The sequence below is a fragment of the Rhinolophus sinicus genome, linkage group LG18, assembly GCF_036562045.2.
Source record: "Rhinolophus sinicus isolate RSC01 linkage group LG18, ASM3656204v1, whole genome shotgun sequence".
In the NCBI taxonomy this organism is placed as follows: Eukaryota; Metazoa; Chordata; class Mammalia; order Chiroptera; family Rhinolophidae; genus Rhinolophus; species Rhinolophus sinicus.
The window spans coordinates 1442196-1463649 of NC_133767.1; the positions used below are offsets into that span (position 1 = coordinate 1442196).

The 21454-nt window shown below is 46.8% G+C and overlaps 1 protein-coding gene across 2 annotated transcripts; it reads left to right on the plus strand.

The window, feature by feature from the left end:
* The first annotated feature begins 57 nt into the window (after window positions 1–57).
* On the plus strand, window positions 58–19592 carry PALB2 (partner and localizer of BRCA2). Of its 2 annotated transcripts, XM_019750189.2 has the most exons (13): window positions 58–278; window positions 1705–1764; window positions 1889–1991; window positions 4193–5635; window positions 7405–8225; window positions 8526–8597; window positions 10193–10354; window positions 11398–11483; window positions 11745–11906; window positions 12929–13045; window positions 16609–16696; window positions 17776–17924; window positions 19103–19592. In XM_019750189.2, exons 1-13 carry the CDS (start codon window positions 231–233, stop codon window positions 19311–19313), a joined length of 3522 nt encoding a protein of 1173 aa, XP_019605748.2. In that variant the 5' UTR covers window positions 58–230; the 3' UTR covers window positions 19314–19592. The 2 variants fall into 2 exon arrangements, with proteins under 2 accessions (XP_019605748.2, XP_074178954.1); XM_074322853.1 differs by lacking the exon at window positions 8526–8597 and having other exon boundaries at window positions 84–278; window positions 19103–19453.
* The last annotated feature ends 1862 nt before the right edge of the window (window positions 19593–21454 follow it).

Sequence of the window (21454 nt, forward strand, 5' to 3'; positions counted from 1 at the left end):
CGTTGCTCGGCAATCCCCGACTGCGCGTGCGCAGACCGAACGCTGGCTTTCATTGGCCGGATACATGGCTCGCGGGTTCCTCATGGGCCGCTTGTTCGCGCGCTGAAGGGTTCCCCTTGCGCCCCATTCCTTCCCCGGCTCCTCCCGGGCCCAGGGCCAGCCGGGGCCGTCGTGTCCGCAGCCCTGGGATCCGCGACGGCTGCTACTCTTTTCGTTCGGCCGCCGGCCCGATGGAAGAGCCACCCGGGAAGCCCCTCAGCTGTGAGGAGAAGGAAAAGGTGCGGGGAAAAGGCGGACTCCGAACTCTGACCCCCCTCTCAGGACTGTAGGCCACTGTCCTCTGACCCACGCTCCTTGGGCTGCGGGTCCCAGGGAGTGAAAGTGTAGAGGCGTGCTGTCCCGGCGCGGTGGCACTTCAAGGACACGTTTTTCCACGACAGCACTGACGCATAAAAAACACAAAGTGCCAACCGCCTGTTCCCTTCTGCAGGTTTGACGTCCGTGCTAGCACGTGTCTATCGACCTCGTTTTTTTTAAGCGCCGTGTGGTCTTGGGAAGCGCGGCAGTGCCGTCGTCTCTTTAGACGTTTAGACGTCCCTCCGCGGCTGCTGAGAGGCTTAGCTTGTTGCCAGCTTGGCGTTTGCAGCGGGCACCGGCGTGTCCCTGCCGCGCTGTTCGGGCTGATGACGTCCGCCTGCCCCTGGCTTGCGTGGGCTGTTGCGGGCGTTACGCTCCGCTCTTCGTTCCCATGAACCCGTCAGTCTTCTTTGCCCGGCCTGCCTTCTTGCGGGGGTGAGGAAGGACGTGTACAAGTCAGGATAATTCCCAGATACTGATAAGCTTGGTGCTAAAGAGGGCGCTGTGAGCAGCAGTCTGGCGTGGGTTTAAGAGCACAGGGCCTGGAGCTGGACTGCGTGGGTTTCCATCCAGCTGTGCATGAACTGCGGGACCTTGGACACACTGCTTTCCCCTGATCTGTAGCCAGCGCTTTCCTCCTCCAGCTCTTGGTTCAAATCGTAGTCCTCAGAAATGCCTCCCTGCCCATCCTACCGAAAGTAGTCGTTCCCATAAGCCAGGCGCTCTCACATCTCCTTGTCTAGGTATCGAGCACCATGCGAAGTCATCTTATCTGTTTATTTTCTTGTTTATTATCTATCATTCACTATGTAACTCTGTATATCTAGCACCTGGGAACAATAGCTGATACATAGGGGTGCCAGCTATTGTGCCAAAGATATCTGGACTCATAACTTGACAGCTCTATCTACTCTCAGGGATCTCACAGTGAGATGGGGTAGGGAGTAAACAGGAGTAAACAGACAACATAGTATCATAAGTGCTGTGATAAAGGCAGCACAGAGGAGAGGTGGGGTGTCTAACCTGGATTTGGAGCAGGACCTAGAAGTCGACTCCAGGGAAATAAAGCTCTAAGCTGGGGCTTGAGGAATCAGGAGGAATTAGCGAAGTGACTTGGGGAAGAAATGCCCCAGGTGATGAGAACAGTCTATGCAGAGGTTCCGAGATTACAGGAGAGGGCTTGGTGCCTTGTGAACTGAGAGTAACATGGGCCAGTGCTGCTCCTCCCACTGCTGCTTACTGAGCGACCCGCTGAGCACGGCACACTCATGACTGACAGGCCCTGCACCCCTTCTTTCTGACTCCTTCCCACCTGCTCAGTATTGTCTGGTGTTTTTCTTCTTCCAGTTGAAGGAAAAATTGGCATTCTTGAAAAGGGAATACAGCAAGACACTGGCCCGCCTTCAGGTAAGTCAACCTTCTTCTCTCAAATTGAGGTAGTATAACTGTACAAAAACAGTTTTTCATAATGAAGCTTTAAAAGAACTTTCTCCCCTTAAATTTGTTCTTGAGCTGCTTTTGCTTTCTCTAGCGTGCCCAAAGAGCTGAGAAGGTTAAGAATGCTGTTCAGAAAACAGTGAAAGAACAAGATTGCTTGGTCCAGCGGGACGTTGCAGCACGGCTCAGCCATTCAGGTAAAGCTGGCCCATTCACTTAGGTTTGCTTTATTATTCATTTCCCAGGTGTATTTGGCTGGGGTTCTTTTCCTCACAGTCAGAAGATAAGGATGCAATAGACGCTTTAAAGTATACAATTTGATGGTTCTTTGTATATTCATGAGATTGTGGACCCATCCTCACTATCTAATTCCAGAACATTTTCACCACGCCAGAAAGAAACCCCTTACCCACTCGATGCCCAACCCTTGGCAACTATTAATCTACTTTTTGTCTCTGTGGATTAACGTGCTTGGGACATTGCAGAGAAGTTGAACCGTACAACATGCACCCTTTTGTGAGTGGCTTTTTTCACTTAGCATAATGTTCTCAGTGGCCGTCCACCCATACATACATCCAGGCATGCTCATTGTTCATTCCCTTTTGCAGCTGAGTAATATTCCACTGTCTAGCTGTTCCATAACTTTATGTTCAGTCATCAGTTGATGGACGTTTGCGTTGTTTGGACTTTTTGGCTATTGTGAATTCGGGCTATTAAGCTGCGGTGAACATTCATGTACAAACGTTTGTGTAGACATACATTTTTATTTCTTTTAGGTATATAGCTAGGAGTGGAATTGCTGGGTCATGTGGTAATTCTAGGTTTAACTTTTTGAGGAATGGCCAAATTTTCCTACAGCAGCCGCACCATTTTGCATTCCCACCACAGTGCACAAGGGTTCCAATTTCTCCACATCCCTGCCAACACCTGTAATTTGCCATGTTAAAAATGATAACCATCCGGGTAGGTGTGAAGTGGTATCTCATTGTGGTTTTGATCTGTATTTCCTAGTGATTAATGAGGTTGAACGTCTTTTCATGTGCTTGGAGGCCGATTGTGTACCTTCTTTGGAGAAATGTCTGTTCAAGTCCTTTGCCAATAATTTAATTAGGTTATTTGTCTTTTTATTCTGGGGTTGTAAGTGTTCTTCATATATTGTACGTATTAGACCCTTATCAGATGCATGGTCTGTAAATATTTTCTTCCATCCTACGAGCAAAAAACTGTGCTTTCAGTTGGATTGTTTATTTAGTTGCTCTTTTCCCCTAGAAATTACATTCAGAAATTATATTTATTACTTAATTATTGGAAAGAGATATCTCTATATCTATATCTATATATAGTATATATTTTTTTTAATGATTAGTTTCAGGTGTACAACACAATGTAATAGTTACACATTCACACCCCTCACAAAGTGATAACCCCCCCGCCCCCAATCCACTACCCCTCTGACATCGCATATCGCTGTTACAGTTCCACTGAGTCTATTCCTTATTCTGTTCTCCACATCGTGTGACTATACATATATATGTATATATGTGTATATATATATATGTGTGTGTATATATATATATATATATATATAAAATTATACTTGACTGGAAAGATACTTTTAAATTTATACATAAGCCCAGAGGAAATGTCTGGCTGGAAATACTCTAAAAAACAATGGTCATTTCTCATGTTAATACTTAGGTAATATATAATCATAAAATTGGAGGCTATTGAAAAAGGAAAGAGGTATCAAAATTACTTGAGCCAAAAAAAAAAAAAAAAAAGACATGAAATAAACGTTAGGTGAGATATGGAGGAAATGGGATGGTGGTCAAAGGGTACAGACTTTCATTTACACAGAATGAATAAATTCTGGAGATCTAATGTACAGCATAATGATAGTAGTTAACAGTCTACGTATATTGTATACTTGAAATTTGCTAAGAGGACTGATCTTAAGTGTTCTCACCACACACACACAAAACTTGTAACTGTGTGAAATGAAGGGTATGTTAATTAGCTTGATTGTGTTGCCATTTCACCACATATTCATATATCAAAACCTCACATTGTACCCCTTAAATACATACAATTTTTGTCAGTTGTACCTCAGTATAGCTGGGGGAAACTAAGGGAAAAGATCATTGCAATGAGGAATAGATTAACCTTTTAGTTTAAAAATCACTTTTTTTTTTTAGCACAATTCTGTTTACATTTACTTAAAGTGATTATAGTTTATTAGATTATTAAAAACTTGAATTTTAACCTGCATGAATGGAATAGCATGGATTTTTTCTTAAGTAAATGGTAGTATGTATATATACTATTTTAAAATAAATATGGAGTACTTTTGTTTCATTTTTAAAGGGAAATATTAATTATATAATTTTTTTCCTCTCAGAACCTAAAACTGCAGTATTTTCTTGTGACACATTACACAGCAACATCCATCTCGATGGAGAAGCTGGAGACGCTGAGCCTGAGTCCTTTACCCCTGGACGCGGCCCAGTGGGAGGGTTAGACACACAAACAACAGACGATACCCACGACCATTCTGCCTCCCGGCTCAATGGCTCTGATGGGGAGAAAAGGCCGAGTAAGCTGCCAGGGAGAAGAGAGCAGCAGCAGAAGACAACATTTATTTCACAAGAGAGAGCATCTTTCTTTGACACTGATTCGCTCATGCTCTCAGGAAAAAGACTAAAGGAACAAGAAGACATCAATAGAGGAAATCCTAGGATGCCTGTAACTGAAGTAAGATCCTCCCTTTCAAGTCCTAAGTCTGGTAGTCCAGACTCACCAGTTCCAGAAACTGAGGGAGGGAGGGTATTAACTCCACCAGCTGCCAGACCACAGAGCCGTGTGGATACGCTCGTGAAAGGCAGGCATTTCTGCAGGGCAACGCCACTTCCTCCGCCCGCGTCAGATAGCAGCAGCAGCCAGCACCTTCAACACAAGCCTTCTAGAAGGAACTGGGAGCCTATTGCTCACGGTTTAAAGAACATTAGCCCTATCCCACCTGTAAACTCAGAGGCACGAGGCAAAAGAACGACTGTCTTGCCAGGTAGCCCGGAGGTAAATAAAGCTACAGGAGTAAGTGGTCAGCTGCCCAGAGGTCCTGGCTTGGAGGCAGACCATGCCTGTTCTGTAAATGAACTCGGTGATGACAACTTAGCGGCAAAGGAAAACCAAAACTTAAAAGAACCAAACCACACAGAAAAGGGTTCAGAATCTCCCAGGAGCACTCTTGACGGTAGAAAGGAAAGTCTTCAGGAAAATGAGGTTGGGAGCCCATCCAGGAGTCTTGGACTAGCAGTCGTGTCGCCTGTTTCTGCAGAAAATCAAACACATTCTTGCCCAAAGCTGGAAGGGCTTCTTTTTCCTGCGGAGTATTCTGTTAGAACAACGCGACGCATGTCAAATCGCCAGAGGGAAGTAGCCCTGGAGGCTGTAATTCCGAGTCCCTTGGGTGCCGGAAAGAAAGGGTTTAAACGTAAGAATAAGGACGCTGCTGACAATTTAAACCTTCCCAGTGAAGAAGCGAACCCGGGTGAAATGCAGGTACCTGGCACAGGCACAGGCCGACCCAGTTCCAGAAGGCCGTTTCAGAAGCTTCTCTCGTTCTCTGCAGTCAGCCCTCCCGCCCAGCCCCCTAACAACGACTTTTTTCCTAAGAAGGCGGTTCCGCGGCCGGCTGGTAGGAGACACCGAGGAAAGAGCAAAGCAGGGCTCGCTGCTCCGTTGCGTCCCCGTGAGCCCACTTCCAGCACATCAGGTGTCCCCAGCGCGGAGGAAGACGTGGCCCAGCCCAGAGCTCAGAGTGAAAAGGCAATAATGATTCACGGTAAGAAGAGGTAAAGGGAAATCGGAGTGTGGTTGACGATGGCCGCGATGGCAGCCAGCACCTACTGTGTGCAGGCGCTTTGTAAATGTGCAGATGCTAATTGAGTCATCACAGCACCCTGCGGGTCGGAGACCGTTTTTATCCTCCCCGTACCGGGGAGGAAATGAAGGCTCAAGGATGTTAACGTGCTTTTCGTTAATTACAGCGACGCCAGCCTGGTCGTGTGGCACCAGAGTTCACGAATGGGGCTGAAAAACTTGACACCGAGGAGGCAAATATATTGGATGTTTGACTAAAATTAGTATTTTCAGGCAAACACAGCCTTTTTCCGTGGGTAGAAGCTTTATCACTAATACAGGAAGCGTTTTGGAAATCAAATCAAATGTGTGTCAGAGGAAGAGGTCACTGACAGACCCTCTCAGGAATGATTGTGTAATAAAACGCAGTAGGTCTGAGCAGCTTTTTCGGATAAAACACCCAATATAGTCTCTGTGAGGTATGTGGGACACAAGATTTTGGAGGATGTTAGAATATACGCTTTTTTCTCCGTTCACTCAGGAGTTGTCCTATTTGGTAAACTGAGCATAAAAACTAGAAAACTCACTCTGGTTCTACACTAAAGAACCACAAACTTTCCATAAAAGACCAGGCCGCACATACTGCCTTTGCTCTGTCTGAGCTCAGACCGAGTGCACAGTGTTATTTCATAAATAAAGCATCATTTACAAAAATAAGCAGCCAGCTGCTCTCTACCCTGGGACGCAGGCTCTGGTCTACGAGCTATCATTAATTAAAATTGAGATTACGACTTTTATCATCTTTTAAGTCAACAAGAATACGAAGGAATCAGTAGGGCAGTCTACTAATAAACTAGAAACATTCTTTTGTATACTTTGAAATAATCTGCCATTTGAGTAACCTGCAGCTTTAAAATGATTTTCTTTTCATCACCCCAAACGGAAACCCCACACCCGCTAAGCATTGGCTCCATTTCCTCTCCTCCTGGCCCCTGGCAGTCTGTCGTCTGTCTCTGTGGATGGATGTGTTCTGGACCTTTCCTAACAATGGAATTATACACTGTGTGGCCTGTTGTGTCGGGCTGCTTTCAGCTTGTTTTCAAGATACATCTACGTTGCAGCGTGTGTCAGGACTTCATTCTTTTTTATGGCTGAGTACTATTCTGTCGTATGTATGTTCCACAGTTTGTTTATCCATTTGTTCATGTGATGTATGCAGCTGCAGTTTAAATGGTGTAGGATTCCAGTCACTTTAAGAATAGTAAATAACTCTTTGCTTGAAAGGGGGTCTACGTTTCGTTCAGTGAGGAGAGCCAGCATTTTGTAGACTGTCTTCTGGTAGCCTGCTGGAATCATAGTTTTAGAGCCGAAACGACTTAGAGATTTTTTTTTAGTCCAGTTTCCCTAGGAGGGACAAGGGGAAGTGAAGGGAATTGACGTGCCCCAGGTCACACCGCAGATCGGTGGCCGGTGGCCACGCTGTGACTGGACCCCATCTGTCTTCCCCTGGCCGATGCCGCAGCACTGTACTGCTTTTGGTACCAGCTGGTTACCAGAAGGGGACCTGCTAGTTACCAGAAGGGGACCTGCTAGTTAACTTAACCACCAGTCTGGCTGGTGTTTGAACGGTGCGCCCAGGTTTCAGAGCCCTGGATGGGGAACAGAAAGAACAGGTCCAGCCGGGCATAGGGTCTCACTCTGCTGGGTTCATGCCGCTTGTTGGATATTTGTTATTGTCGCTCTCTGTTTTAGGGAAGGACAGTCACTGCCGAAAAGAGGACCCTCTTTCTTCCAGTGAAGATGCTCATGTAGCTTTGGATGAGGACGTGGGCAGTGCTCCAGCTCCTGAGAATAAAAAGCTGAGTTGGAAGCCGCTGTCGTCTTTCCCCCGAATCACGGACTTCCAGCTACCTGAGGAAGACTTTGGACCCCTTAAGCTGGAAAAGCTGAAGTCCTGCTCCGGAAAGCCGAGTGCGCCTTCTGGGTCCAGAAGGTCCAGATGGAGGCATCGGGAGGACGGGAACTATGTCACTGTGCAGGAGCTGACCCCTCGGCCAGCTGCCCGCCACATGGAGGACTTGGGAGAGCAGCTGACGCTCCGACCAGGACAAGCGTGTCGCCAAGTGCCCGAGCCGGGGCGCCAGCGTACCAGGAAGGGCCTTTCTTCTCCCACGTTCCTTTTCACCCCTTCGGCTACTCTGGTGCCTGACGATAAGGACACACCCACAGCCGACGCGTGCTCGCCCGCTCTCCCCCTCGTCGGCACGACTCCAGCTCCGGGCTCCCAGGCTCCCTGGGCCGCAGTGTCTGCGGAGCTTGTGGCACACACGTGCTCTCCAGCCCCGCTCTCTCCCCTGCAGGCCCCCGTCAGCCTTGCTGGTGATCGTAACCCATGCGCCAGTCGCACTCGCCCACTGAGGTCAGACGGCAGCCTGCACGTGTCGGGCCAGCCTTCCTGGGACTGCGATTCTGGTCCCCAAGCCACACCTCTGCTCACCGAGTCGTTCACTTTCGAAGAAAATCAGCTCTGTGCAGACACGCGCCTGGAACCGTGGCGACGTCCCACCAAACAGGTACGGCCCCCTCCTTTGTGACGTTGTTTCTGAAGGAATGACGTGCCTTGGGGAACACAGCAGCCTGACGTCCCTACACATGGGCTCCTTAACCCGTTTAAGACTGTTTTAACCTGTTCCCTTGAAGCGACTGTGAACATGACATGCATTCTGGGGAAGTTAAGACCAACTAAAAAGCATATTTTTGAAAGCAGGGGGATCCTCGTCACTTTGTCATCAGTGGAACAATGTGCCGTATGAAGTTCTCATCCTGATGGCAGCATAGAGTGAGGGTTAACGCTGTCCCTTTCGTTTCCACAGACTGAAGTAGCAGACGGTCCCACTTGTGACAGCTTCAACCCAGGCGACCTGCAGTTGGTTTCAAAGTTACAGGTCAGAAGACTGTTACCTTTTAACATGTCCTGCATCTTACACGTGAAAAATGTACTGGATTGACAGGAAAACTGAGAAGAATTTGATCAGATAGCTTGTCATTCGTCATTTAATACTGTTAAGTAAACTCAGGAAAGTCTTTGTTTTTCACCATGTTTACCTGTATTTATATTTTGAGGTCATCTCCTGAAGAAGTTGATATCAACCTATTGCCAAAAACACCTTTAACCAAAGGAACTGAACTTGGTATCAAAATTAAAATCAGGCAGTTTGACAGAGGGAGAGGGAGAGGAGTCTGTCAGGCTCTCCTGCCCAAACGGTGTAGTGTTTCTAGAAGACTCACTGGGGATTTATAAGAAAATGGGTAGTGATCTAGTGGGGGGTTCACCCTTTCATACGCCGTGTGACGTATGTGGTTCTGAGAAATACAGGTTACGGCCTTCTGTTAGTAGGTCCTGGAAATACATAGATTGGCCTCGTGTCCTAACTGGGCCGTGGGTTCCTCAGGCTCAGCACTGTTGACTTGCGGGGCTGAGGCTTCTTTGTTGGGGGGCTGGCCTGCCCACTGTGGGGTGTTTAGCAGCCGCCTTGGCCTGTTTCCACTGGAGCCAGGAGCACCCCCACCCCAGGTGTGACAACCAAAACTGTCTGCAGTCATTGTCAAGTGTCCCCCAGGGGAGGGCTGCAAAATTGCCCCCAGCTGAGAACAACTGGTGTAGAAGAGCGAGCCTTAGCTCCACTTCAGCTGTTTCTGCCAATTACTGGCTGTGTGACCCTGGGCAGATGAGTCAGTCTCTGAGCCCCAGACTCCTTTTCTATAAGATACACAGTAATACCTACCTAGGTCATTTCAGAGCTCCTCTTGAATCAATCTGAATAACTTAGTTTCTTAAGGAATCAACCATTTCATTTGTATCTTCAAATTTGTAGGTGAAAAGTTATTTATTACTCATATTTCTTTTGTCTGTATGTGCAGTTCAGCCTCTTTCCCTACAACCCCCCACTTCTAAAAGTGTTCCTTTCCTGCATCAGACTTAAGAGATTTGTCCATTCTCTTGGTCTTCCAGAAAAACTAGTTTTTGTTTGTAGTGACTGTTAATTGAGGTTTTCTTGTTTCCTGTTTCATTTATTTCTGTTTTAACCTTAATAGCTCCTTCCTTCTGCTTTTTGCTGTGTTTCTCTCATTGTTCTTTTACTAACTTTCTTGAGCTGCTTGCTCACTTTATTTTTATCTCTGATGAATGCCCTTATGATTCTCTATTTGGGGTTCTCTTGCTGTGTTTGGATGCCTTCCACCCTCCTTGCTGTTTGTTTAGTTCATCAGGGTGTTTAATTTCTAAATGGGTAAGTTTTGAGGGCTGTCTTTTTCTGGTCACATCCGAATTTGTTCCACTCTGAGCTATATTTTTTAATTATATCACAGTACAAGCGTGTTTGGGCAATTGTTTAGTTACCTACGCGACCCACATAAACTTCATTACATTGACTTGGTATTTCCTCTAATCCTGTAACCCATCACTTTGCATATGTATTCTTTCCATAAAGCAGACCCCAAATCCCCGTCTCACAGAACCATTGTTGCCATTCTGTGTCAGAACCCTTCAGGGTCCTGCTCCGTGGACGTGAGTGCGCTGTGGTGGGAAATCGCTGGGCTCCAGGAGCCGTGCATCGTAACTGCTTGTGAATATGCAGTTTCTCTCTGGAGACCGCTGGACACTTGGCAGTGGGAAGAAATGTATTCCTGGCACTTCACTGAGGTGAGTCCCAACCGTAGAGCTGAAAGAGACCTTTGCAGCCATTTGCATGATAATGTAGGTGGGCAGCTTACCAAAAAAAACCCCAAAAAACAAAAACGGGATCTGTGACCGTGTAAGACAGAGAGATGAAGTTCTCCCCAACGTTTTGTTATGAAAAATTTCAAATACACCAAAAAGTTGTGCAATGAGCACCCGTGTACCTTCCATCTAGACTCTGCACTTCACATTGGGCTTTATTTGCTTGTCACACGTTTATCCAGAGATAGTTTGTTACATGAGACCTGTTGGAGCAGTTTGGGGTTTCCTGGGCATTCCAACTTCTTGTGAATAACCCGTGCGCCTTACCTCTCACTTCTGCTTCTTTTCTACGTGTGTTTTCTTCCAGTCCTTGCCCTGCAGACGTATCTTACACGGTCGCCATCCTAGAGTGCTTAAAATTGTTTCTACACATTCTTCATGCTTATTTATTCAGAGCTTTATTTATTTTTCCAGCTTTCCTGAGGTGTAATTGACAAATACAATTGTAATATATTTGAAGTATACATGTGATCCTTTGATACATGTATCCAATGTGAAGAACCCCCAACGAAGTTAATTAACACGTCCGTCACCCCCAGTTACCTTTCTTTGTGTGTGTGTGAGAATCTACTCTTGGCCGATTTCATTCGTGTTCTCCAGTGTGTCCACAGCTCCAACTGTGCTTTGTATAGGGGAGCTCTAAATATTTAGTCAATGAATACACTTACCTTAAATGGCTGCATGATGTTCCTTTCATTGACATGTCAGAATTTACTTATTCCCCTGTTGTTAGAGGTGTAGGTTGCACTAAATAAGTGCTACCGTAAACACTGTACGCGTGTGGCTTATCTGGACTTATAGCTCATCAGAAGGCGGGTTTGCTGAGCCTTCTCACATGTGTCCAGATGTTGGAAGCCGTCCTGGTACAAGGAGAATAGGAAGGAATGCAACGCATTTTGGAAAATTTAGATGAATTCAACATGAGTCAAGCAAATATAATGTGTTGGCTGCTTTGTTTTATTCAGGTTCCCGTGTTACAAATAGTTCCCGTGCCTGATGTATGTAACCTGGTGTGTGTGGCTTTGGGGAATTTGGAAATCCGAGAAATCAGGTATGTAATTCTCAAGGGGGGGTTTCTTCTTCCCTGTTGTCTTTGTCTCTGTCCGCTTGTTTTGAGTGCAAGTTATAACCCGGGCTTGAGTCTTCAAGGAATCTGAGTTTAGGTCTGAAGAGAGATGTGTTAACCAAATAAACATAAAACTCTGAATAGAATGACATTCTGGATTGAAGTTTCCATTTGGAATGTGAACTTAGTCCTTTAATATCAAAAGCTTGCCTGACCTCTATGCATTGTTCCTTCTATTGGTTTTAGGGCATTACTTTGTTCCCCTGACGGTGGGAGTGAAAAGCAGGTGCTCCTGAGTTCTGGAAACATCCAAGCTGTGCTTGGCCTGACAAAGCGGAGGCTAGTCAGTAGCAGCGGGACCCTGTGTGATCAACAAGTAGAAATCATGACGTTTGCAGAAGACGGAAGGTAAGAAAAGCACTGGATGATTGTAACTACCAGACAAGGCATGATTCTATCCCAGGGTTTCAGAGAACGTTGGATCCCGGCGTCTTGTTTTTCTGTGCTGTTGTCGGTGTGGTAACGCAGGTTCTGCAGCTTACGGGGGGGGGGGGGGCACACACACGCACGCAGGACATGGCAGGCAGGAAATCAGCAGGGGCGGCTCAGTGTGTTCTTCCTTCCGTCTTCTTTGAAATCTCCGTGTGTCCCTTAAGTGTACCTCAAGGTCCCAGCCCCTTTTTTTGTTCCACACACTTGGTTCCCAGGGCTTCCATCACCATCCAGACGCTGAGTACTTGTGAACACACAGTTCTAGCTGAGCTCTTTCTTGACCTCTACACCTGCATGCCTATTTATTAGACACCCCGTGATTACCTCAAATGCAGCATGTTGGAAACGGGGCTTGTAGCATCTGATACGTCTGCCATATACTTGTCACACTTTGTGGTCATTATTTACATCTTTCCTAATCAGAGGGCGTGGCTCTTGTTTGTCTTATTTATTTATGTCTTGTTGCAGTAATCCAGAGAAGAGACAAAGAGGTTCCTTAAATCAGGAAAGTGTTGGAGGAGATGGGGAGAAGCAGGCAGATCTGAGGGAGATGAGAGCATGAAGTCATTAGGACTCGGTGACTGAGTAGGTAGAAGACGTAGATCACGATCGTGTCCAGGGTTCTGGCTGGTCACCTGGGTAGGTGGCGGTACAATTCGTGGAGACAGGAATATGGAAAGAAACACGAGGCTTAACGAGAGCCGGGGAGTTTCACTTTGGATATGATGAGTTTGAAGCGCTCGCAACATATCCAGGCAGATAATACAACAGTAATACATGTTCACCGTAGAAAGTTTAGAATGTACGTGTCTTCTGGTTGAAATTCTTTTCCGGTATTAGGTTAGTGTTTATTGTGTAGGGTTCAGTGCTAGGTGGAAGGGCTGCTTAGAAACTGCTTTGGTACAAAATACTGATTCTTATGACTGGTTTTCATGTAGAAGCAAAGAGAAACAGTTGTTGACGCCGCCTCAAGAGACGTTACTGACTTTCGCCGAGGTGCAGGGGATGCAGGAAGCGCTGCTTGGTACCACAGTCATGAACAGCATTGTTATCTGGTACGTTTTCCCTCCCGGTTTCCTCATCGGTGACACAAGGTTGCACTTCGAATGTCACAGGGTTGTTGGGGTTAGAGATGAGACTCTAAATGTGACTGTGTTTTTGTGGGTACGCGGTCAGATGCCCTGTTCTGTCTTCACAAGGATATCGTACTCATTTAGACATCGTGATAAAGGTTGGTCTGAGCAGACTGTTTTTAAAAATCAATGAAACTTCATTGTTTTTTTAAAAAAAATGTGTGACTGTTCCTGCTTCTGGTTCATGGCTGAGTGGCTTCTATCAGACCGCCTCTCCTGCCTCCAATAACTATAAACTCTGGACAAAATATAAAGAACAACCCTCTGAAGGCACTGGAGAGTGAGAAAAAGAGGAAAGATACGGGAGGTTCAACACTTAGAGAAAGGAAATGTCCCCAGGTGAGTTTCCTGTTCTTACGGCTTTTAGTCAGAGGGCAGGCCCCAGTCTGCACACTGGGTGGCCGAAAGCTTGATAGAAAACCTGTCCTACTGACTTAAAGGACTGAAGGACAGAGGGTGGTCACGGCAGCTAGACAGTGAGTGAGAAAAACCCCCCAGAAGTAGAAAGCCAGGAAAAAGTCTGGCTGGCATCTCTGTGTAAATAGCTGCTGCTCTTTAAACGACACGTATGCAGGGTGGGCTCGAAGCAGCCCAAGTAAAGGCAGAAGGACCTGAACTGGCTTTCCAGCAATTGGGATTTGAGTTTAGCCACGTTAACTGTTTAACTAGGAAAAAGATCATTGTTCTTCAAAGAAGTTAGCAGAGTGCAGAGTTCACGTGAAGTGTCATGCACGCTGTATAGAATACGATCCAAAATTACTAGATCTGTAAAAAATGTTTCATGAAAGGATCCAAATGAACAGATTTGTGCCAGGGAAACTGAAGTCAGGGCGTGGCCAGCCACCTCTCTTTCCGACCGCAGGGAGAAGCATACCTGGCCATGGGCATTCGCGGGGTTAATCTGTGTTAGGAGAATAGATTGATTTGTTTTCTCAGACGCCTTCTCCATTAACTGTGTCCTGCGGGCAGAATGGGTCTCGGTAAAGAGAAAGTTAAGATAATCAGTGTCACTGCTCCCTTGCTTCTTCTGCACCGTCCAGCCCTACGACTGGACTAGGAAAGCATGGTCCCCGAGAGAAACTGCCCCTCCCCACCAAGGAGCCTCTGGCGTTTGTCCGCATCTAGTCTGCTGGGAGGGAGACCGGGGTTTCAGGCGTCCTGCTGTCTAGAGCAGCAGATTGCTTTGGTATGCTCCTCGGTTTCTGCACATAGGTCTTATTTAAGGGTGAGGTTCCTCACGCCAGTTGTCTTTTCTATTCCTCCTGCTGTTTCTATGATCTGGACCGCATTATTCGGCTCCTAGACGGGTAATGTAACCTAGGAGTCGGCCTCCTTGCTGTCAGTCCATGCTCAGCCTCCAGGTCCTCTTCTGTGCTGTTGTTTTGTCAAGCCTTCCACCCAGCCCTCCCCCTCCGCCCCAGAAATAAAACCTTCTGAGGGGCCCCCGCTTGCTTGTCTTCAGCTTCCTGTGCTTTATTACAAGAATTCCTCTTCGCCTCTTCCGCGCTCCTTAGCTGCCCATCTTCTTCTCATCCCTCAGTTCTCCCCTTGGGCTCATCGTAGTCCTTTGGCATTTCCTATATGATGGGTCCCAGCAGAATTTGAGGTTGGGAGAGGACCTTTACACTTAGCTTCTAAGTGTACGTGTAGCCGCCAAGTTTAAGGCCGATCTTCCGCCCACCTGTAGCCCTGAGTTCTGTCGTGTCACCTCTGCCCTCACCGGCGTTTCCCTCTCTGAATTCATGTTGCCCTTATTTTTCACTCAGCATCCGCTACTTTGTATTATGAGAGTCCTTGACGATAGGTACCACATCTCGCATCTGGTCTCAGCCTGCCGCAGCTCCTTGCCTCCGGTAGCTACTCAAGGTTGTATGGCTGTACTGTCTCCATAGCTGCCTGTGACCTTTGGGGCTCTACATAACTTTGTGTTTACGTATAGCAGCTGTTCGTCTTCCCTGTTGAACTCCTAATGTGTGTAAGTGTCTACAGCGACTCGTGTTATACTCACTTTGAAACTATTGCTGAAGGTCTCAATATTTAATCTTGGTCGCTATATTAACTGAGTTCCCCTGGTTCAATCATTTCATAGATATTTGGGTCTTTACTTATATACCATTCTCTGAGAGATGAAGATGGGAATCAGAGACTAAGCCTGGTCCCAAGGCCCCTAAAATGTCGTAGGTAAATAAGGGTGCTTCACAATTCAAAATATGCCGTTCCTGTACACGTCACACAAGGTCAAAGTGACAGAGGTTTGGGGTTGGGGGAGGAGCAATGACTAAATACAGAACACACAGCAACCTCTGTAAGGGACACACCCGTTCTGGTCCCCTCTTGTCGGGAAAACCTGGCACAGGTGCATGAGAATTCAGTCTGTCTTCAGTTCTCATACACAGTACCTGGTCCTTAGTAAGTTCGGAAGTATTGAATGAATGTATTACACCCTCTTAGGGTCTGTATTAAATAAAGAAGGAGGCACACGGACAGCAGTACATGGAGTTGGAGGTGAGGCGATTTCTGGGCACTGGTGCAGCAGGAGGGAGTCAGGGAGTCTGAAGGGAGTTCATGCAGCTGGCGGGGGGGGGGGGGGGCGGACCCGAGGCCTCAGGAATGGCTGGAAGGTTGTCAGCATGGGGATGGGGTTGGTCAGTGATGGGGGAGCACTGGAACGGATAGTTTGGACCAAGACATAGAGCCAGGAATATGCGTAATATGCTGTACGGACAGTGGGAAGATCGCAGATACGGAAGCAGTGAGTGGTGCAGAATTGCAGCGCTGGGTCCATGAGTTGTCAGGACCATGAAAATAAGCTGGCGTTCTGTGTGGCTGACAGGAGCCAGCTGGACGTGGGCCATCGGTAGTCTCCCATGATGGAGCACTGCCAATGTCACACGTCCTCAAGAAAGCTAAGGAGTGTTCCCGACAGACTTTCTGTTTTCTTCTTTTTTGTATTCACCCTGTTCTCTCCTCCCTTGCTTCTGTTTTTTACCCCAGTTCGGTCTTCCCTTCTCGCTCCATCATCTTGATCTAGCGCTAGTGTAAACAGATGTCAGAGACATAACTGTACGTCTATTTTAGGTGTCATCTCTCATCTAACCAAGTTGGGTTTCCTGACCCCTGTCTTCCATGGAGAACTTAGGCGTAACGAGAACTGTGACACAATCATAAGGATAGAGCTATACCACGTGCCTAATGTCAGTACCAAGTACAAGAAGACAATGGAAAGCTTTTCTCTTGGAATTTGGAGCGATTCCTCCCTAGTGGCACAACAGTCAATCTAAAGCTCAACTATCAAATCAGACCGTTGGCTAAGTTAAGCGAGAGTTCTAGTTTTAGCTCAATTTGTGACTAAACAAAATGAAGGTACTGTGTCCCTTAGTTTTTCCGTTGATTCCCTCCTAACAGATGCCGTGATAAATAAGAATATTAGTGAATCCCAGTTTGCCAGAAGAGTTTTATCAGCTTATTTATTTTTGGTGTCTAAGGAATTTAAAAACCGGTCAGCTCCTGAAAAAGATGCACATTGGCGATTCCTGCCAAGCTTCCGTCTGTCACAAGGCCTATTCTGAAATGGTAAGTACCCGTTTCCTGGGACCGCTCTGTGTCACTCGGTCTCACTGAGTGAGAGCAGCCACCTAGGAAGTAATGATTAACGGGCCCTCCCTGGTGCCTAATTTCTCACAATTAGGTAGTAGTGTTTGTTGTTTCTTGGAATTTATGGATGAGAATGTGTTGGTACAATATTACTGCTTGGTAAGGTTTCTGGCTATAGGACCTAAGGGCACACATTTCCTTCTAGCTGTGAATTTGTGCAGGGGAGTATTATGTCCGTTACCAGACCTGGCTCCCGACCGCACTGCCGTCTGATTGCTGACGTGAGCACACACCCTGAGGGAGGGTGGTAAATGGTCTTGGGCCCATTTCCTGTTGGGGTTTCGTGCTCTCGCGTGGGAGCAAACAGCTCCTTAGCCACTGCGTTAGTAGACTTGGCATCCTGCCTGTGTGGGCATCTGAACAGGTAGGAGGTGTCTGTCCAGGAGGCAGGGATGACTGCTTGAGTGTCCCCCGTTGAGCCATGAACAGAGGCAGTAGCGGCCAGCTCAGCGCTGTGTTATCAGACCATGTAATTTAAAAGCCGGAAGGGATCTGTAGCACGTTTTCCCACCGAAACAACCATATGTGATGGTGCCTTTTTTGGTCCCTCTGACACTATGAATAGGCTGTTGTAGACTGGCCTGAATATCCAGTCACCACTTACGAGGGTCCCCTTACCACATGGGAAAATGTGTTCTGAATTTTCAAAAATTAGCTGACAAATGAACATTTCTAGTTTGAGAAGTCCCTCCACGTGTTTCTGTGGCCGCCTTCCCTATGCAGCGTGGATGGCACAGGAGGGAATTGGTGCGTTAGCTGGATTCACACCTGCAAAGGCTGCCTGAACACGGGCGTGGGGTGGGGGGTGCCCTGCCCTAAGAAGCCAGAAGTCCAGGCCAGGGGTAATCTCAGCAGTTCCAGCCTGAACAAAAGTGAGCCAGTGGCGACTCCTGGCTACTCACAAGCCTGTCGGTTATTCCTGTGCTTCTTCGGTTGTGTCTCTGCCCCCAAAAGACTCATGCAGATTTCTTTGGTTATTAATTTTTCTCCTAAACCAGGGGCTCCTGTTTGTTGTTCTGAGTCACCCCTGTGCCCAGGAGAGCGAGCCGTCGGGAAGCGCAGTGTTTCAGCTGCTTGCAGTGAACCCCAAGACAACCCTGAGCGTGGGCGTCATGCTCTACCGCCTTCCTCACGGGCAGGCTGGAAGGCAAGTGTGCGACGTTCTGAAAGACACTGGTGCTCATACGGAAGCGCACATTTCTGTGTCCCTTGGCTGAATGGAAACGTGGGACACTGTAGGTCACAGAAGGCTCAGAAGGGGGGTGAAGGGGGGCGCTTGGTAGAGTGGTGTCAGACCTCAGATTCCCTGTATCCCGCCCCCATGGCTCCGAGCGGTGTTGTATGTGTATTCAAGCCCTGCTTTGTCCCAGAGGGAAAACATTTTAAATACGAACAGTAATGAATGTTCTCTACATGGAACTCAGGATTTATGTTCTTTCCAGTAAGAAAAGTTTCACATGTACTTTACATCTTTACTTTGAAAGTGGACTGAGCCTCCGTCGTGTAGGCCGTGAATATTGATCCACTGAAAAATACTGATCTATTGGTGATGAGAGGATCTATTATCAGTGGCACTCGGCAAGATGTCGGTGATACGGCAGTAAGGAATACCGACCCATTTTTATTAAGTACTTCCTGTGCATTAGGTACTGTGTAAGCGTTTTGTATCAACAATTTCCTTAAACCTCACAACAGTCCTGTAAGGAGGTGCTCCCATCGCCATGTCCCTTTGTCACTGAGGAAGTTAGCTTGCTGGGGTCATGCAGCTCTTACTTTGTCAGGATTCAAAGCCAGGTAGCTGACTGCAGAGCCCCCGTCTTAAAAACACAACCAGATTCCGCCTGGTGATTGTTTCTGTGGGAGAGACACCCACCGGCCATGGAAATAGGATCATGTCACACAGTGACAAGGGCTGTGAAGAGGAAACAGGATGAGGTGAGATAGAGTGGGAGCAGAGTCGGTAGGTGTGTCCGGCCCTGGGGGGGAGGGTCAGCAAGGGCCTTTCTGTGGGGGTACCAGGCTGAAGAATGGCAAGAGCCCAGCCATGCCAAGGTCTGGGCTTAGAGCCCGCCGCGAGACGGAAGACGCTGAGGGCACTGAGTTTGGCTGCACTGAAGAGTGGAAGGCAGGCCACCCTGAGCTGGGGTGCAAGGGACAGGCTGCATCAAGAGAGGCAGCTGTAGGTGGCGGTCCAAAGGGAGGCATTCAGATTTCCAGGTGTTTGTCTTCTTGTTGCTTTGGGGAGTGTGGTTTTGACCCTTTCTCTTTTCTTTTCTTTTTTTTTTAATATGTGATTTGAATTGTCTCTTCTCTGCTTGATGTTAGGTTCCTGGAAGGTGACGTGAAAGGTAATTTTGCAGCTGCCGTGCTGACTTCTGGAACCATCGCCATTTGGGACTTGTTTCTGGGTCACTGCACTGTCCTCCGCCCGCCCATCTCGGACCAGAATTGGTCTTTTGTTAAATGGTCAGGAGCAGATTCTCATTTGCTGGCTGGACAAAAAGATGGAAATATATTTGTATATTTAATAAGTTAGGGTTAGGTAAGGACACGATGTCCTGGCTCTTTCTGGCCTCCTAGTGCTTCCTGGAGTTATTACTGTAAAGGAAAATACCTACATGACATTTAAAATAATTCCTTGTATTCTTTCAGACAGACTTTTTATTCTGACGGTGGTAGGACTGCTGATCTCTAATGTTCATTTATACTTCGGGGAAAAGTACTTCACGGTGATTTTTGGAATTCCTCTCATTGGCACATTTGCTTTTAAAGGTTTACATAAAGCTTCAAATGTTAATAAATATGTATTTTGATACATTCTGCTTGGCATATATTTTTTCCCATCCTATTAAGATCATTTTCACAAACAAGAACTAATTATTTTACAACTGAAACAGTCAGTGATGTTTGCATAGTAAGAGTAAATTTCGGTTAACTTACTATACTGAGGCAGGAAAGGACTGGCCGGAAAGGTTATATCTATTGGACGTGACAGTTTGAGATGTAGTGCTGAGCTTTGTGACAGGCGTCAGTGGCTGTGGCGGCGGAGGGGTCGAGTGGAATCTAGATTTGAGTGGATTAAAGAGTGACTAGGATTAATGAGTGGATTAATGAGTAAGAGTGACTAGGAGGTGGGTGGGGAGTTAAAGACTGAAAGTGTAGATTATGTTTTCGAGAAGCTTGGCTCTGAAAGGAAGGAACAATGGGAGTATCAGAGAGGCGTAAAGGTCAGTGGACAAGGCTCCTGGCTGTTGTTACGCCAGGAGAAAGTGGCATGTTCATGGGCTCAAAGGAGAGTCAGAGAGGAAGATGACGATGGAGGGACAAGAGATAATGGGAGCGCGAGGGTGAGATGAAAGTGCACATGGGCTGGAAGGAGGTAGGGACAAGTGCTGAGCTGGCGGGGTGACGTGTGCAGGGAGCTAACAGAGTTTATGCTGTATGTCCTTTGATGGCTGCTCTGAACAGCACTCGTGTACTCTCTCAAATCTTCCCCACCTGCTGAGAACTCGATCTCAATATTGAATCTTTTACCCCGCAGGCCATGTAGGGAAAGAAGGGAAAACCAGTTCTCCCAAAATACGTCATTTAAACACAAGGCGACTTATTATGTTTGACCCAAAGGATTAAATGGAAGACAGAAACACAGATAGGTCATGGGAAGAGGTTCTCAAGCGTGGGCTTGGAAGGTTATCAGGCTCCTCTGTGAGTCCTGTTAACGCTGGATGTCACCTTCAGGGTCTGTCCTATGGGTCTGCCCCAAAGTGTGACCGGGAAGTTATGATCAGAGGCTGGTGTGTCACTGGTGACTTCAACAAATCTTATGGGCCCTGATCCTGGGTCTCCGTTCAGGTTTTTGGTGCCAATCAGTTTTCTGCAGAAATAGGAGGCTGCCACTTAAAATGGAGCTCGGCCATTTACCCACTGACCACTCGGAAGATGTAATGCAATTGTTCTTCCAATTGCTGAGTTAACAGGGAAGTGGTGCCAATGAAATCGGGTGCAGGAGAAGCCTGGTGTCGACGGCTAGCACTGCCTTACAGACTCGCTGGCATAACGAAGAGCAGGTGATTCCTGAGCTTCTGTGTTCCTTCCCCATTGATCAAATCAAATACACCTCCTAAGAGAGGCCCTCCGGGACCACCCCATCTAAACTAACACAGCTCCTGTGTATTATTATGTAATACACTGTCCCCTTCCCCGTTTCGTTGTTCTTTGTACTTATCACTACTTCCTGTAGTTGGGTTGTCTTGGGGGGAGGGGGCATATTTTATTTGCTTATCGTCTGGCTTCCCACTAGAATGTAAACTCTACGAGAACAGACTGCCTGTCTGGCTTGTTCACTGCTGTAGCCTCGACAACTGGCACATAGAAGAACTCAATTTTTTAGTGAACACATAGAAATAATTTTACAACAGAGGGATCACACTATGTATTCTACTTTAAATGAAAGGCATTACACTTTTTTATTTTAACAAAAAGAAACATGTAAAACTGAAATACTCAGAGTTTGGAGTCATTTTGCTATGTTTGGATTTTAATCAGTATCTTTGGCCTCCCTGCTAAGAAATGCGAGCGAATTAACACACTTAAACTTCACCCACTTACCCATTTATGTGAGCTATGTTATGTATACGTTGTTTTAAAACACGTATTTTTTATCGTAATTCCCACACT